Below are 16647 nucleotides of genomic sequence, written 5' to 3' on the forward strand. Positions count from 1 at the left end.
TCTTCATGCAATGTTCTTTATTACCCATTGGCTTCAAATAACACTTTTCTTTTTTTTTTTTTTTTCTCTCTGCTCCTATGACTGGGTGCTTTTAATTTACCTGTCTTTAAGTTTGCCAGTTCTTCTGCCTGCTCAAATCTATTGCAATTTTCTAGTAAATTTTAAAAATTTTAGTATTGTGCTTTCATTTGGTTCTTATTGATAAATTCTATGTCTTCATTAATATTCTCTATTTGTTAAAACACCATTCTCCTTTCTTTCGTTTGGTTTTGGTTTTGGTTTTGGTTTTGTTCTTGTTTTGTTTTGTAGGTCCTTGACAATATGTAAGACAGTTGATGTGAAGTCCTTGTCTAATAGATTCAGTGTCTTGGCTTCATCAGTTTCTATTAATTTCTGCCTTTCTTGTCAATTAGCTGTACTCTTTTTTTTTTTTTTTTAATTTATTTTTGAGAGAGACAGAGACAGAATGCAAGCAGGGAAGGGTAGAGAGAGTGAAGGGGAGACACAGAATCCAAAACAGGCTCCAGGCTCTGAGCTGTCAGCACAGAGCCCGACGTGGGGCTCGAACTCACGGACCGTGAGATCATGACCTGAGCCAAAGTCGGACGCTTAACCGACTGAGCTACCCAGGCACCCCAGCCATACTCCTTATTTTCCAGGTTGCATCTTAATTTTTTTTTTTAATTTTTTTTTCAACGTTTATTTATTTTTGGGACAGAGAGAGACAGAGCATGAACGGGGGAGGGGCAGAGAGAGAGGGAGACACAGAATCGGAAACAGGCTCCAGGCTCTGAGCCAGCAGCCCAGAGCCCGACACGGGGCTCGAACTCCCGGACCGCGAGATCGTGACCTGGCTGAAGTCGGACGCTTAACCGACTGCGCCACCCAGGCGCCCCTTAATTTTTGATTGAAAACTGGATGTTGTGAATATTATAATGTGTAACTCTGGAAGACACTCCCTTTCTCTAGAATTTCTTGTTGTTTGTGTGGGATATAGTTTTTTAGGGGCTTTTATAAATGATTTTGTAAACACTGTAGTTGTTGTCATGTATGGTCACTGAAGTCTTTATTAAGACTAGTGGTCAGCTAGTATTTTAACAGACATTTCTTTTCATGCATGCAGGCAGAAAGAAAAAAAATTGCCTGTCTTTGTAGCTGGGCTCTGTGTTTGTGTGTTGGGGGCATACCCCCAACAGTCACCCAGGCATCTTACAACTCTGCCTTTGCTGGCACAAAACTTGAAGATCAGCCAGGTGTGAGAACTTAGGACTTTCTCAGGCCTTTTCTGAGGATGCCTCCTTTTCTCTCTAGCCTTCTAGTTTCTCAGTGGAAATACTGCAAAGCCCTTATTCCCCAAAACATCCCACTCCCTATGTTCTCCTCCAAGACTCTTTGGGATATCTTGTTTGTCCCAATTGATATCTTTTGCCTCAGGTTGCAATGACTGGTTTGTTTGCCTTTAAATGCCTTCCACTTAGCTATTTCTCTGCCCTTAGAGATTTCCTAGTAAGGCAAAAAACAATTTTTTTTTAAGGCACACTTTTGTGTTAGTTCATCAGAGAGCCCTCAGTTCATTCAAACCAGGCAACCACACTTCCTTGAGAATGAGGTCTTCTTTTCCAACTGCTGTCTTGAAAATTATCAACAAACCATGTGGGTAGAAGGAAGATGAGGCAAGGCTAAGTTAAAGTGCTACAGAGTCTCCTATTGAGTACTTACTGTGTTTTTGTTAAGTAAGCATTTGCTTGGTTGCAGTAAACCTTTGACTATCTTCCACATTTCTCATACACTTGATTCTAACAGTTTTTGCTAATTTTTGGTTCTTTTGTTTGTTTCCTGTGTTTCTGTGGAGAAATTGCTTTAGGACCTTGTTGCCCCACAATTTTCTCTATCAGCTACAAAGGTTTTTATGGTCCATGTGATTATGACATTTTTGTTACATTGACTTCTCACCCCTGGAAATTCTTAAATTACCATATGAATGTGAATGTCAACAAGGGCTTTACTTTAATAATGTCATTGAGTATTTTGAAGATGTGAAAGTGTTCTTCAGAATTGCATAGCATGCTATCACATTCTGGTAGCTTTGGGTATCATTAATCAGTTTTATGTCAGACTTCTATATTAAAACTTGAAGGACAAATTTATAGTTAAACTGTGCTGTTGCCACTAATAGGATCAGTCTAAACCTGCAGTTACCAAATTGAGTTTCTAAATCTGAGGTATCCTGGGATGCCAGAATGAATAAACAGAGTACAACAGGATATTTTAACTTTTTTGAGGGAAGCCCTCAAAGTAAAGTGTTACTTCACGTCCTACAGTCACCATTTAAATTACTAGCTCAAAGTAGTTCTAGTTTTAGCAGGAGATGGTGCTTTGAGTGAAGTCATAAATGTTGATGAAACAGGGTTTTCCTGCATTGCTGTGATATAATAAATACCATGTGAAAAATCAACATGGAGTAGAAAAGAAGGTGGCGGTTTCCAGTGTAATTCCAGAGTTTGAGAGGTTGTACAGTGCTCAGTGTAAACATCCCATTAGGAAATAACTATGGTTATTTACGAATGAAATAAGATTACCTTTTCTTTCAAGTTATGTGTATTGTTTTTATAGTTATTAATTGATTACAATATTCTATGAAACAGAACTGTTAGGTATATCTTTCAGACTAGGAGCACAGTAAAAAAATTGGTACACTAGGGTACCATGAAACAAGAAAGCTTGGGAATCTTTGGTCAGAATGCTCCATTTTATTTTAAAAGTTTTAAATATTTATTAAAGTGTTTATCATTCTAGTCACATCTTCTGTAAGTCCTATTATGAATTTTCTATCACAGTTAAACTGGTTTGTGCACAGTCCCTGTTTAATATCTGCCTTGTTATCCATCTTCTTACTGTATTTTTTAAAACCAAAACTGGAATATAGACCTGTGAAGAACAAAGACTTTGTTGTCTGCCTACATGTAATTCTAGCCCCTAGCACAGGATATTTATAGTTTCAGGGGAAACTTGGTAAAGATTATTTGACAATAAGGAAGGAACTGCACTTAAGTTTTGCCATTGTATGAATCAGCTGAATGCATTAATAATATTTTAGAATTTTTGAATGATTCATTGATTAAAATATGGTTGTCAAATATTTGGAAATCAACAATATTTCTAGAAAAGTAATAAAGCCATGTTTTAGAAAACATCTAATACAGCTGGAATTTTTTTCCCTTTCTATTCTTGTTGACTTCTCTCCCCAACTCTAACCTCTTCCATTCTCTTTTCCTGTTCTTCATTGCCTTACTGAACTTTATTCAAAGTGATGTAAATTGTCAGCATAAAGGGAAGTATCTTATAGTTCTTAAGACATTTTGGGGTTTTTTTTAAATTTTTTTTATGTTTATTTTTGAGAGAGAGAGACAGAGTGCGAGCAGGTGAGGGGCAGAGAGAGAGGGAGACACAGAATCCGAAGCAGGCTCCCCAGGCTATGAGATGTCAGCACAGAGCCTGACACGGGACTCAAACTCACAAACCGCGAGATCATGACCTGAGTCGAAGTCAGACACTTAACCGACTGAGCCACCCAGACACCCCAAGACATTTTGGTTTTTAAAAATACTATTTTAAATTCCTACTGAACCTTTTAATGAATTAATGTTGAACCTTAAGGTAAAGACAGAGTAACTAGAAAGAGAAATACTATTGGTCTTAATAAAGGATTATACACAATGAAGAATTATATTGGATAAGTAGTAGGAATATTTACCCTCCTGAGTTTTTCACTACATGCTATTTGTGGTTTGTCTCATTTATATTCTGATTTCTTTTGTGGTTGTATGAATAAAAATTTAAATTTGCAAATTTGGTGCTACTTTGAACTAAGGTATAATTGAATTTTTGGTCCACATTTTGAGACTTTTACTTGTTTTTATGAAAGAAGATACCTTCATTACTCAGTTGTACCAAGATGAAATACTGAATTAGTAAAATGGATATAAAATAGTTTTTTCAGAACATTAAAAAAAAAACATTTCCTTGTTCTAATGGAATTCATAGCTACTGCTTATGAATACAGACATTTACTTCTTGGATTGCTTGTTTTAAAAATTTCATATTGTGGGTTATAAAAGTAAAATATTTTAAAGTATTTCTAATATGGTTACACACAATTGCAACTGTGTCACCTCATAAAGGAAAGAAACTTCTAGATGCTTACTAAAGTTCTTAAATCCCTCCAGGTTTCTTTTTCCTAAATGAAAGCAGGTGCTGAGCATTGTCATCTCCTAATATATTGAAATTACTAAAATATTTAATAAGCTACCAGGGTTTGAAGTAGTGACCAGATGTTTTCAGTTTCCCCAGGATGACTTTTACAGCTAAACATTTACAATGGAAATGAGCTAAGTTTGCCAGTTTAACAACAAAAAAGGAAATAAAACACACAAACACAACAAGTTGTTTCTTTTGAATTAAAATTAAAATAATATCTATTTAATCTGTTTTAACACTTTATAGTTACAGAATATTTCCATAGCCTAACGAACATAAAAATTGAAGCTTCCCCTCCAACTTTAGTAACTTTATTGAGACATAATTTATATACCATAGAATTCACACACTTGAAGAATACAGTTTTAGGGCACCTGGGTGGCTCAGTCGGTTAAGCATCCGACTTCAGCCCAGGTCATGATCTCACAGTTCGTGGGTTCGAGCCCCTCGTCGGGCTCTGTGCTGACAGCTCAGAGCCTGGAGCCTGCTTCTGATTCTGTGTCTCCTTCTCTCTCTGCTCCTCCCCCATTCATGCTGTCTCTCAAAAATAAATAAAAGTTAAAAAAAAAATTTTTTTGTTAAGAATATAGTTTTAGAACTTTAAAAGAATGTTTTAATGTTTATTTTTGAGAGGGGCATAGAAACAGAGTACGAGTGGGGGAGGGGCAGAGACAACTGAATGACCCAGGAGCCCCTAGTTTTAGGATTTTTAGGAAATGTATATAGTTGTGCCACCATCATCAGCATTCAGTTTTATTTGAAGTGTATAACTTGAAGATTTTTGTCATAAATTTTGTTGTGAAACCATAACAACAATCAAGATAATTAATATATCCATCATCCCAAAAGTGACCTTGTGTGCCTCTGTGTAATCCCTCTTTCCTGCTCTTCTCATGCTCTCCTTACCCACATCTGACTCCAGGCAATCACTGACCTATTTCTGTCACTTGCTATTAGTTTACATTTTGTAGAATTTTCTATAGGTGGAATCATTTAGTATATACTGTTTTCTTTGGGAAGAGAAGGATTTCTGACCTTTTTCACTCTGAATAGCTATTTTAATATTCATCTATGTTGTGTCTATCAGTAGTTCCTTTCTGTTATTAATAGTATTCAGTTGTATGGATAGTCCATAATTTGTTTATCCATTCACCTGCAACTGATATTTGAGTTGTTTCCACTTTGTATTTCTTCCAAATATAGCTACTAATAACATCCTTATGCAGTTTTTGTGTAAATGTAGATTTCATTTGGGTAAATACTTAGGAATGATATGGCTGGATCATGGTAGTCTACTGAAAATGGATTCTTTACCCATTTTTAAATCTGAAAAGTCTTCATTTTTGAAAGATATTTTCAGTGGGTCTAGAATTCTAAGTTCACAGTTTATTTGCTTGTTCATTTTCTCAGTACATTAAAATTGTTGCTTATGTGTCTTGCTTTCATTGTTTCTTATGAGAAATCCACTGTGATCCTAATCTTTGTATATCTTTTTTCCTCTGGCTGTTTTTAATATTTTCTCTGTATTACTTGTTTTGAGAAATTTTATTATCGTGTGCTTTCATGTGATTAACTTATTGCTCTTTTGCTTGGTGTTTTTGAAATTCTTGGATACTTACTGGGTTTATAGTTTTCATCAAATTTGGAAGTTTTTCAGCCATTATTTTTTCAAATATATTTCTGTCCCAATTGTCTCTGCTCTTCATCAGGGACTTAGTTGTACACATACTGGGCCACTTGAAGTTAAACTTAGTTTATATATGCACTGTTTTTTTTGTGTTGTTGTTGTTGTGTTTTTTACCCCTCAAGTCTTTCCTTTCTCTTATTTTTTTTTTTACCATTTCTACTGCTTTAGCTTCAAGTTCACTAGCCTTTTCTTTTGCAATGTATAATCTGCCACTAATCTCATCCCAGTATATTTTTCCTAAAGTCTCTAACATGGTAGTTTAATATCTGGGATTTTGTTTGGGGTCTTTTTGATTTCTTGCATGTCTCTATTCAAGTTTTTGAACAGATGGACTATAATTATGATCACTGTGTGAATGTGTTCATGTCAGTTTTGGATTGATTTTCATTTGATTTCTTTTTTTCTTACTATGTTTCTTACTTTTCTGTTTATCTGTTTTCCTGGTATAATAGTCAGAATTTCAAGAATGACCCTTGGAACCCCTGTCCTGTGAATACGATGAGACATCATTCCTGTGATAATACTATGTTATATGGAAAAGGGGATTTTGCCTGTGTGACTAAGGTTATTAATCAGTTGGCTTTGAGTTAATATAAAGGGCAGTTATCTGGGCTGGTGTAATATGATCACATGAACCCCCTAAAAGCAGAGAATTTTCTCTGGCCAGTGGCAGAAGGGGAAGAATAATCTGAATCATGAAAAAGATTGTATGTGCCATTGCTGGCTTGAAGATAGAGGGAGCCAGCATGTAGTGAGGAATTCACATGGCCTTTAGAACTTGAAAACAACCCTTGGCCATCAGCTAGCAAGGAAATAGGGACCCCAATCCTATGTCTGCTAGAAACTGGAGGCTGCCAACAACCTGAATGATCTTGGAAGCAGATTCTTCAAATCTTCCAGATAAGAGCCCAGCCTGGCAGATATGAGGATTTCAGCCTTGTGAGATTTCTAACAGAGAGTACAGACAACTCACCCAGACTCTGACCTACAGAACTGTAAGATAATAAATGGGTGTTGTTCTAGGCCACTAAATTTGTGGTAATTGGTAATCCAGCAACAGAAAACAAATATGCCTGGTACTCTCTGATTAGATTGCTAGACATTGTGAGTTTTAGCTTTTGGGTGCTGGATATTTTTGTATTCCTATAAATATTCTTGAGCTTTGTTCTAGGTCACAGTTAAGTTACCTGTATTGCTTTTCAGCAATACCTGTATTGATTTTAAATACCGGGTATTGCTTTTAAGATTTGTTATACAGACCAGAACATCATTTAACATAGGAGTAATTATTCTCTACTACTGGGGCAAGACTGAAGATTAGGGGAACCCTCTGCACATCTTAGTTCTGTCTCTGGACAGCTGTTGTCTATCTTTTACTCTGCCTGTGAATTCTAGCCACCTTGATCAGTTCTGTGTCATACTCTCCGGTCCGTTTCCTTCACACAGGTAGTCCACTTGGTTGCACCTGAGTTTCCCCTCCCTGCACTATGTCCTAGGTATATTCCAGGCAGTAAACTCAAGCAGTCTTAGGGTTCATCTCATTTGTTTGCCATCTCTTGGGGATCAGTGTTCTTCATTTCCTGACCTCCAATGTCTTTAACACTTTTTTAATGTATTTTGTTTGATTTTTTTTTTTTTAAGAGTTAGGTATAAATCCAGGCCTTTTTACTTTCGAGTTCAGCTTTAATTATTTAAGTTCATTGGGACCAGGAAATATCCCTAAATGTTATATAGGAGTACTTAAATAACTCCTAAAATGTTATTCTCTGTGCATTATCTAAAATTTTAATACTATAGCACCATTTCTAACTTCTAGTATACTAAATCTAGCCCAACTGATGACAAACCGTATCTTTAGATATCCTTAAAGTTACTCATTTTCATTTGAACACCTTCAGTATTTATTTGCCTAAGGAAATCAGAATTATGCTTAGATAATTATAGTCAATTATTTGACTCATTACACTATTAGAAAGTTAATATTATTTTGCATCTCAAATAGAACAGGAAACCCACTTATTTATACAAAAAAACCCTGTAAAGTCTTTTTCTGTATTAACTACGTAACTATTAAACATGGCTAGCTGCTTTTCATGTAGTCAGATTTCCTTGTTTCTAATTTCTGTATGTTTATGTTGATATTTGGCTTTGTTTTCCTTCCCACATGGTCTGTCCACATAATTTTGTAATTCTTCCATGTAATTATATAAATGAGTATTCAGACATAGAAGAAGTTTATGTAACCTCTTTTAGAACAAGTTTTTGGACAGCTATTGGAAGGTGCTGTTCTTTCCATAAAATTTCTTACAGTTTTATTAAGAATTTTCAATAGGTTTCTCTAATTAAAACAGGAAGGATGATTAGTTACCTCACAGATCCTCTGGGAGAAGAGGTTTTGTTATTTTAGCAGATCTCTCCCCATCCTTTCTGAATAGTAACAAAGACATAGTTCTATATGTTAAAAATTGATGTTCTTATTTGATATTTGTTCATGCTGATAGGTACTTTGGAAGTTCGTCTTATGGGCTGTCAAGATATTCTAGAGAATGTCCCTGGACGGTCAAAAGCAACATCGGTTGCACTACCTGGTTGGAGTCCAAGTGAAACCAGATCATCTTTCATGAGCAGAACAAGTAAAAGTAAAAGTGGAAGTAGTCGAAATCTCCTAAAAACCGACGACTTGTCCAGTTCAGTAACCAAATTTTTAAAAAAATCATATAACAAATTAAAGGGCCTATACAAAGAACTTAACAATGCAGCAGCTAGCAATGGGAAAGAGCCAAAGTTGAACAAAAAGCTTTGTGTTCTGACTTCTATAATTTAACTTTAAAATATCGAAAGCTATACTGACAGTTAGAAAACTGAACGACACGTAACATTAATTCTTTTGGGAGAATGAAATACTCAGGATCAGTCTATGCCAAACTGAAAGTGTTCGGAGGCTCTGAGTCTTGTCACATCTTTATCTTTTAATGACATCGTGACACTTCTCAATCTTGATAACTAACCACAGGACCAAACGTGTTTACTAGTAGTGGCTCAGTTAGCAAACAAATGGGGGAATAGGTGGAAGTGGTAAGAGCAATATGCAATAGGTTTATGAAGCACTTTGCAGATGTTCTAAAATGTGATTATAAACTATGATATAAAGGTAGCACTGGGGGGGGGAAGGCCCGTGACAGTTAAACCTACTACAGAGTACAGAGGTGCATGTGTCAGTGTTTTCCTTCATCTAGAAAGGGATTTTAGGGAAAGTGTGGAAACAAAAATTGTCTAAGGTGACAAACTCTACAAATAGAAGTGTAGAGGGAGAAAACTGAATGATTACTATTGATATACAAACATACAAAATAGATAGCATTTGATCTCTGTGTTTTTGTCAAACACAGAGGATAATTTGGGAGCATCTGGTGGAAGTATGTGTACATGTAAAAGTAGCCATTTAAGATTCAAAAGCTTCAGTATTACGAAAAATCCTACTTTTAAAGGCTCATAAGACTTTTGTTCCTATTAAACAGTGATGCTTCTATTTTAAAGTTTTAAAATATTTAAGCAAGTTTATAAATTGTAATTACAGATGATGTCTGTGCGGTTTTGAAGCTAGATAATACTGTGGTTGGTCAGACGAGCTGGAAACCCATTTCCAATCAGTCATGGGACCAGAAGTTTACACTGGAACTGGACAGGGTAAGAGGAAAAACATTTTACTTAAATTTTCATTATATTTATAATTCATTTTGAATGTAAATTTTATGTCTTTGAAGACTTTGGAAAGTTTTATTTTTTTAATGCTTATTCATTTATTTTAGAGAGAGGGTGTGAGCGAGTGGGGAGGGGCAGAGAGACAGGGAGACGGAGAATCCCAGGCAAGCTCCTCAGCTGTCAGTGCAGAGCCCAGTGTGGGGGCTCAGACTTACGAACTGTGAGATCATGACCTGAGCCAACAATCAAGAGTCGGACGCTTAACTGACTAGCTACCCAGGCACCCCTGGGAAGTTTTATTTTTAACGCAATAAAAGAAGAACCTAGGGGTTTTTTTTTTGATGTTTCTCATCTGGTGAGTTGTATAAAAGCCTGCATTAAGACAGAGGTGAACATCAGAGTGCTGCAGTAGCTTTCGCTTCTGCAGTGATTTGAATGTACATTTTGTATTAACATAAAAGACAACCAAGTGAGAGCTAGTATTGAAATATATTTATTTTAGTGATGTACTCTAAAAATGAAGGTGATTCTTCTGATTCACCATTTGTAGGTTATACTACTAAAGCTGGATTTGAAATGAGCTAATGTGCTCAGTTACCCAGGCTTCCATGTGTCTCAGTGGCTTTCATGAATGACATGAATGGCCGGAATATGATACGTAGCTGTAGAATCCAGAGGTAAAGCTGGTCCATACTGGATTCAAATCCATGGTGGTGACTTTATTACTCAGATTCTAATCCATCCACTGGGGTGTGGGAAGAAAATAATACAACTTAATCCTAATCTTGTCTAAAAAATAAGAAAGATAGCAAACTTTTTATCATTTAGTATTTAGGCTGATGATACATATGTCATTTTTAAAATTACATTTATTAGTGAAAGCAGATTTACAGTGCTTGATGATGTGAGGTGGTGGTTTTACTACTCCAGCCTCTACTTAAAAAAATTTTTTTTCCAATTTATTTTTTTCTTTCCTCATGGCCAGCATCCTAATCACATCCTCATCACTGCTTTTCCTGCTTCAAAAAATGTTTTATGTGCTTAAACTTTATGTATACCAGATTTCTTAGCTTTAATACTACCTACCTCACTGAGATGTGTGAAGATTAAATCCATGTAAAAATCATTGAAAGTGGTAAGAACTTGATTAATGTTCTTACAAAATATTACATAAAAAGAATAAAAAGTAATGTACTAAGCTCCATGTGTCTAAATAGCAAACTGATTTTCAAAGAATACTACCTTCATCTTGGGATTCATTCTCTCATTTATGATCCTTCATTTATTCATTAAAATTATTATGAAAGTATTTACTTAATCAACAAATATAATTCATTGATATCTACTGTATTCCTGGCACTTCGGGTAGATTAGCAATGAACGACATAAACAAGGTCTTGCAGGTTTCCCCAAGGAACTTCTACTTCATTGGCTTTCAGTACATACCTGACTTTTTACCATCACATCTGAAAGTGTGTAAGAGTCTACCACCTCATTTCCCGAATGTACCTTTATTTTGATGATTTCAGTTAAAATGATATTAAGGTCCTAGAATGCTGGGCTTGAGGTGTTTATACTTGTTGGTGTCGGAGACGGGATGGGAGACACGTAATGGAAAAGTTGATCTTGGAATTTGTATGAAGAATGAATTTGAGGGAGGAGGAACTAAAGGCAACCAATTTGGCAGGAGGCTACTCCAGTGCTACAACTGTAAGATCAGGAGAACTTGAAGTAAAACTTGGCAGTAGGAATAGAAAAAAATACATGCAGGAAAAAATAATATGAGTCAGTAACTAATTGGATTGGAGTACGAAGGAAGGAATTTGTCTATAGTTTGCAAAGCAAATGATGCCACAGTCATTAGAAAAAATCTATATTGGAAGGGGATGGGTTCTATACCTAGTCTCTTAGCAATTAAATAAAGATGTGGAAGGTAGAGGTCAGGGCTGGATAGGTGGATTTGGAGATCATCTAATTAGACGTCATAGTGAATGTCATCCAAGTGGGTAAGATCAGTCTATTCATTTCACAAATATTTATTTAACATTTCATATGTACCAGGCTTTTTACTAGGTTCTAGATTTATGGAGATGTACGTATTGCTGTAACAGAACTCTTAAGCTTAATAATCACCGATTCTCTATTCTGTGCCAAGCACCATTCTAGATGCTGGTAATGATTGATCAAAAGTCCAAAGTCCGTATACTTAAGGACCTTATATTCTAATGAGGGAAGATAAATAGGAAACAACTTTTAAAAACTACAAGGATAGGGAAAGAAGGAAGTAAGGTGGTATAATGAGGGGGTAGCAGCCACTGTAGATAGAGTAGTTAGGGGATCTCTTTGAGGATGCTACATTTGACCTGAGAGACCTGATGTGTGAAAATTTTCCAGACTTTTAAAGATCCAGGTAGAGTGTTTCCAGCAGAGGAGACAAAGTATACAACCCCTTGAGGTAGGAGAGAACCTGATATGTTGTAAGAATAAAAATTGTGAGACAGAAGATCAGTGTAAAGTAGATGATGTAGGTAGATGCCAGATCTCTAGGGGCTTCGTAGACTAAGAATTGGGAGACTGTTGAAGGGCTTTTAATAGGGGAGTTGGCATCATTTGATTTACCTATGGTAAATGATCTCATAGAAGTAAGTACCATGCACTATAGAAGCTAATAGAAGAGTTACTAACATAAAGTGGGAAAAACTTTATAAACACAGAAAACAAAAATCTCATAATCAAATCTTAAGCCGTATCCCAAAGGTAGGAGGAGAAAGAAGAAATAAAAGAAATAAAAAACTTTGAGTTGGGGGGGAGGGGGGAACAAAAACAATAAAGTTTGAGTTGAGCCAGATCATACCTTAGAGAAGCATTATTAAAACTTATCCAGTGAATAATTGCAGGAATGGTGAGATGATGAAAATCCTGTTACATGTGGAACAATTGAAGAAAAATGGGATTTTTAAAAGTCTATTGAAGAAAAAATTTAACAAAGATTTGATAACTGTCTTTGAAGTTAAAGGGAGGAACATGTGGGAAAAAATTAGGGTTAAGGATAGCAATGAGATTTCAGTTTGTATATGTTCTAATCAATAGTGACTTTCCTAGAGCTCACTGTTAAGGTCTACTAGATGGGTCTTTCAACTCTGATATTTTCTCTTCCAGGGTAGAAGAACCAGCATTGTTACATGCTATAAATTAGCTGTTTAAATAGACCAATATAATTCAGTCAAGTCCACTACGAGGGAATAAAAGTTGAGGTTGTTAGTATAAATAGATGCTGTTTCTATGTCTTATTATATTTGTATCTTTTTTTAAACCATGTGAATACATATAAATCTTTATGGCCATAAAATGTTTCTTTCACTTTCATTTTTAATGTGGATAGATTTGCTATAATGAAGCCAGGCAAAATAGGTTCATTGTCCATCTGCTACTTACTAGCTTTTGATAGTAGACAAAGTACATAACCTTACTACTGGGCATTTGTTTCACCATCCCTAAAATGGGGATAAAATATACAGTTGACCTTTGAACAACACAGGTTTGAACTGTGCAGGTCCACTTAATACATAGATATTTTATAGTAAATTACTATGAATGTATTTTCTCCTCCTTGTATGTTCTTAATAACATTGTTTTCTCTAGCCTACTTTACTGTAAGAATACAGTATATTATACATATAACGTATAAAATACATATTAGTTGACTGTTTATGTTATCAGTAAGGTTTTCATATTAGTAGCATAAGTAAGTAGCATATTAGTAAAGTTTGGGGGAACCAAAAGTTGTACTAAAATTTTTCACTGTGCAGGGGTTGGTGCCTTTACCGTTGTGTTGTTCAAGGGTCAACTGTAATCTTTACAGGACAGTTAGGAAGAAAAACTGAGGTAGTGTATATAAAATCCCTTGTGTTGCTTGTCTCATTTTAGCCACTCAATGGCATTAGTTTTTTCCTTAGCCATAGGCTTTGATGTGTGGGTGGCTATGAATTTAAGTATAATAGAAGAGCATGGTAGGTAATGGGGAATTAATTGGTGCAGTGTCTCTTTCATTTCAGAGCCTACTTAAAGTAATTATAGGATTTTTTATGAGTGATATCAAAATGAAACTCAAAGAGAATCATTGTTAGAAAACAGCTGGTTAGATGATTTCTCTTGTCACCATGTTTTTGCATTACAGAGTTTAATATTTAAAATAGAACTTAAAAGTAATAAATATATACATACTTACACAAATATAAAATAAAATAGAACTCAAAAGTTATCATCATGTTATAGTTAAGGAAACTGAGCACTAGAGTAGTTAAATATTAATAAATTTCAGAGCTGCTACTAGACCTTAGTGCCCTTCAAAATGGATGCTCTTTCCTCTATGGCAATTTGAATGAGATAGGTAACAGTCACACAGAGGAGAGGAGGAAATGACAGAAGATGATGAAAACCTGAAAGAAAGAAAATAATTAAAAATTACCCAGACTACAAGCTTAGAAAACTACAAAGACTGATAACTTTTGATTGGTTGTTTTTTATGTGAAGTTGTGATCTTCACCTAAAGTTGTTGTTGTTGTTGTTGTTGTTGTTGTTGTTGTTTTTTCATTACTTCAAACATTCTTCCCACTTGGGAGCAATAGTACTCCCTTTGAAAGTTTGAAGACAATGCATGACTAAGAAAAGCTATTCATCCCTGAGGCTAACTAGAGCTTCTAGGCTCCTGATAGGCATGTTACTTTTCCCTGATTTGATTATAAACTTCTCTTTGGCAGAGACTACATTCATTATCATGATAACTACTTGTGTTTTACTTTTTCATGTGCTTTTTACCCTTTTACTTTATCCCTTATATTTATAGAATATTTATTTGTGGAAAATGTTTATTGAAATATTTATAGAAAATGTTATTTTAAACTGTCTGACGTGTCCATGCCTAGCATTTTGCCTCAAATGTCAAGTTTCTTTTCTATGGGATTCTGGAACTAAGTTATACTATTTCTGTCCTTTTCAAGACCCAAAGATTTGTAGATCTTTTTGGAGTTGTAAGATACTCTGGAAATGAACTAGACCTACAGTAATCTAAAAAAGCCCAAATTATGTTCCTGGGAGGTCAGGGCTCTGTAGAATTGTCTTAGGAGGCAACACGGAGACTTTTTTGTTTTGTTCTGGGTAAGATATCATTTGGAATTTGCCACTTAAGAAAAATAAGCTTTGAAAATTGCTGATATAATTCAGCCCCTTCAGCCCCCTCATTTTACAAATTACTAAGGAAATTATGGCCTAAGGATAAAATAACTAGCCTGAGGTATAATCCAGGATTCTTTTTTTTTTCTTTTTTTAATTTTTACTGAAGTATGGTTGACACAGTGTTACATTATTTTCAGGTGTACAACATAGTGACTCAACAAATCTGCAAGTAATTGTTCTGCTTACCACAAGTCCAGCTACTTTGTCACCATACAACACTATTATAATACCACTGATTATATTCCCTATGCTTTTTTATCCTTTATCCCTGTGACTTATTCATTCCATAACTAGAAGCCTGTATCTCCCACTCCCCGTCCCTGTGGCAACCACCAGTTTTTTTCTCTGTTTTTATGGGTCAGTTTTTGCTTTTCATAATAATCCAGGATTATTATTTTTTTTATTACATAATCCATTTCACGACACTGAGATCAAGATTCACATGCTCCACTGACTGAGCCAACCATGTGCCCCAATAATCTAGGATTTATAATGAAGTCTCCTGACTGATAGTTCTATGTTCTTTCCATTCTTATCAGATTACCCTTTTTATATTTTCTTATAAAATTTGATCCTTATTAATGTTTATTGTAAATGCAATAACCATGTAATTTCTCATTTTCTCTGAATTCCTTCAGTCCTCCTGGGGGAACAAGCCATACAATAGGAATACAAAGACATGTTAATTTCTTCTGTGTAAGAGCTGGCTGTTTTGAGCATATTGTTTAAGCTGAGATGCTGTTTTTTAGCTTAAAATGGACAAGGACCCTGACTGGCTCAGTTGACTTGATCTCAGTGTTGTGAGTTCAAAACCCATTTGGGGCATAGAACCTAACTTAATTAAAAAAAAAAATTGAAACTACAAAAATACTGACCCTTTTTACCTCTTCCAAATTCTATTAAATGACACATCATACTCTCCTAAGGCTTTGAATCCTCTGAGACAGTGAATTATGTATACAGTCTACATTCTTTTCTTTTTTTTCTTTTTTTCCATCTCTGACATCTCTTAATCACCAGATACGCTCCAGTATTCCTTAAGAGCTTTGGTTCTTCAGTTCAGCATCATTATGGGGCATTAAAAACAAAAACAAAAAAACTACATATGTATACAACCCATTTAACATAGTATTATTTCAAACTTCTTTGAATACCTCAGCCACAGTGTACCTTTACTGCTTGTCATTTTAGCAATGAATTGAGCAATGAAATCTTAAATTTGATATGTCACACTTTCACCAAATCTTTTATTTCCCTAAATGAGATAAAGAACCTAGATTAATGACTATGCAGATAATGATTATGCAGTAAATGATAGCTTAAATTATTGTTACTCCTCTGGTCTCTTCTTTATTACCACAGAACTAGATATTTGATCAAATCTTTTCATATCCTTAATTCTTCAGGAAGAGGCTGAAGAAGGGGCCATCAGCCCCTTACAAATTTCATGTTCTTTTCTCTGTACCCTAAAACCAGTGTTACCCTGAACCATTCCCTTACTGATGCTCACACATCAAGCAGCCTTTAATCTTATCTTTATATCAGACCTGTCTTGGAAACCCCCAACAGCAAATCAGTCCTACCATCTGTCTTTTCTGCTTTAATCTACTGAATGCTGCTGAAATATTAATCATACCTGTTACTATAAATTTTAGTTTCTGACTTCAGCTGGGCTTGTAAATGTTGTCCTGCATTTTAGATCTTTATCCCCTTATCAGGAACTTTTCTTTCACCTATCTCTTCCAGTCTTCTATCCCACCTCAGAC

The 16647-nt window shown here is 35.2% G+C and overlaps 1 protein-coding gene across 1 annotated transcript in view; it reads left to right on the forward strand.

Moving 5' to 3' along the window:
- PKN2 (protein kinase N2) overlaps positions 1 to 16647 on the forward strand; it is a 130037-nt gene that overhangs the window by 77022 nt on the left and 36368 nt on the right. Inside the window, exons 7-8 of the mRNA XM_043575511.1 lie at positions 8446 to 8631; positions 9522 to 9631. Coding sequence (XP_043431446.1) covers positions 8446 to 8631; positions 9522 to 9631 — 296 coding nt within the window. The remainder of the gene's footprint in view (positions 1 to 8445; positions 8632 to 9521; positions 9632 to 16647) is intronic.

Source organism: Prionailurus bengalensis, chromosome C1, assembly GCF_016509475.1.
Source record: "Prionailurus bengalensis isolate Pbe53 chromosome C1, Fcat_Pben_1.1_paternal_pri, whole genome shotgun sequence".
Taxonomy (NCBI): Eukaryota; Metazoa; Chordata; class Mammalia; order Carnivora; family Felidae; genus Prionailurus; species Prionailurus bengalensis.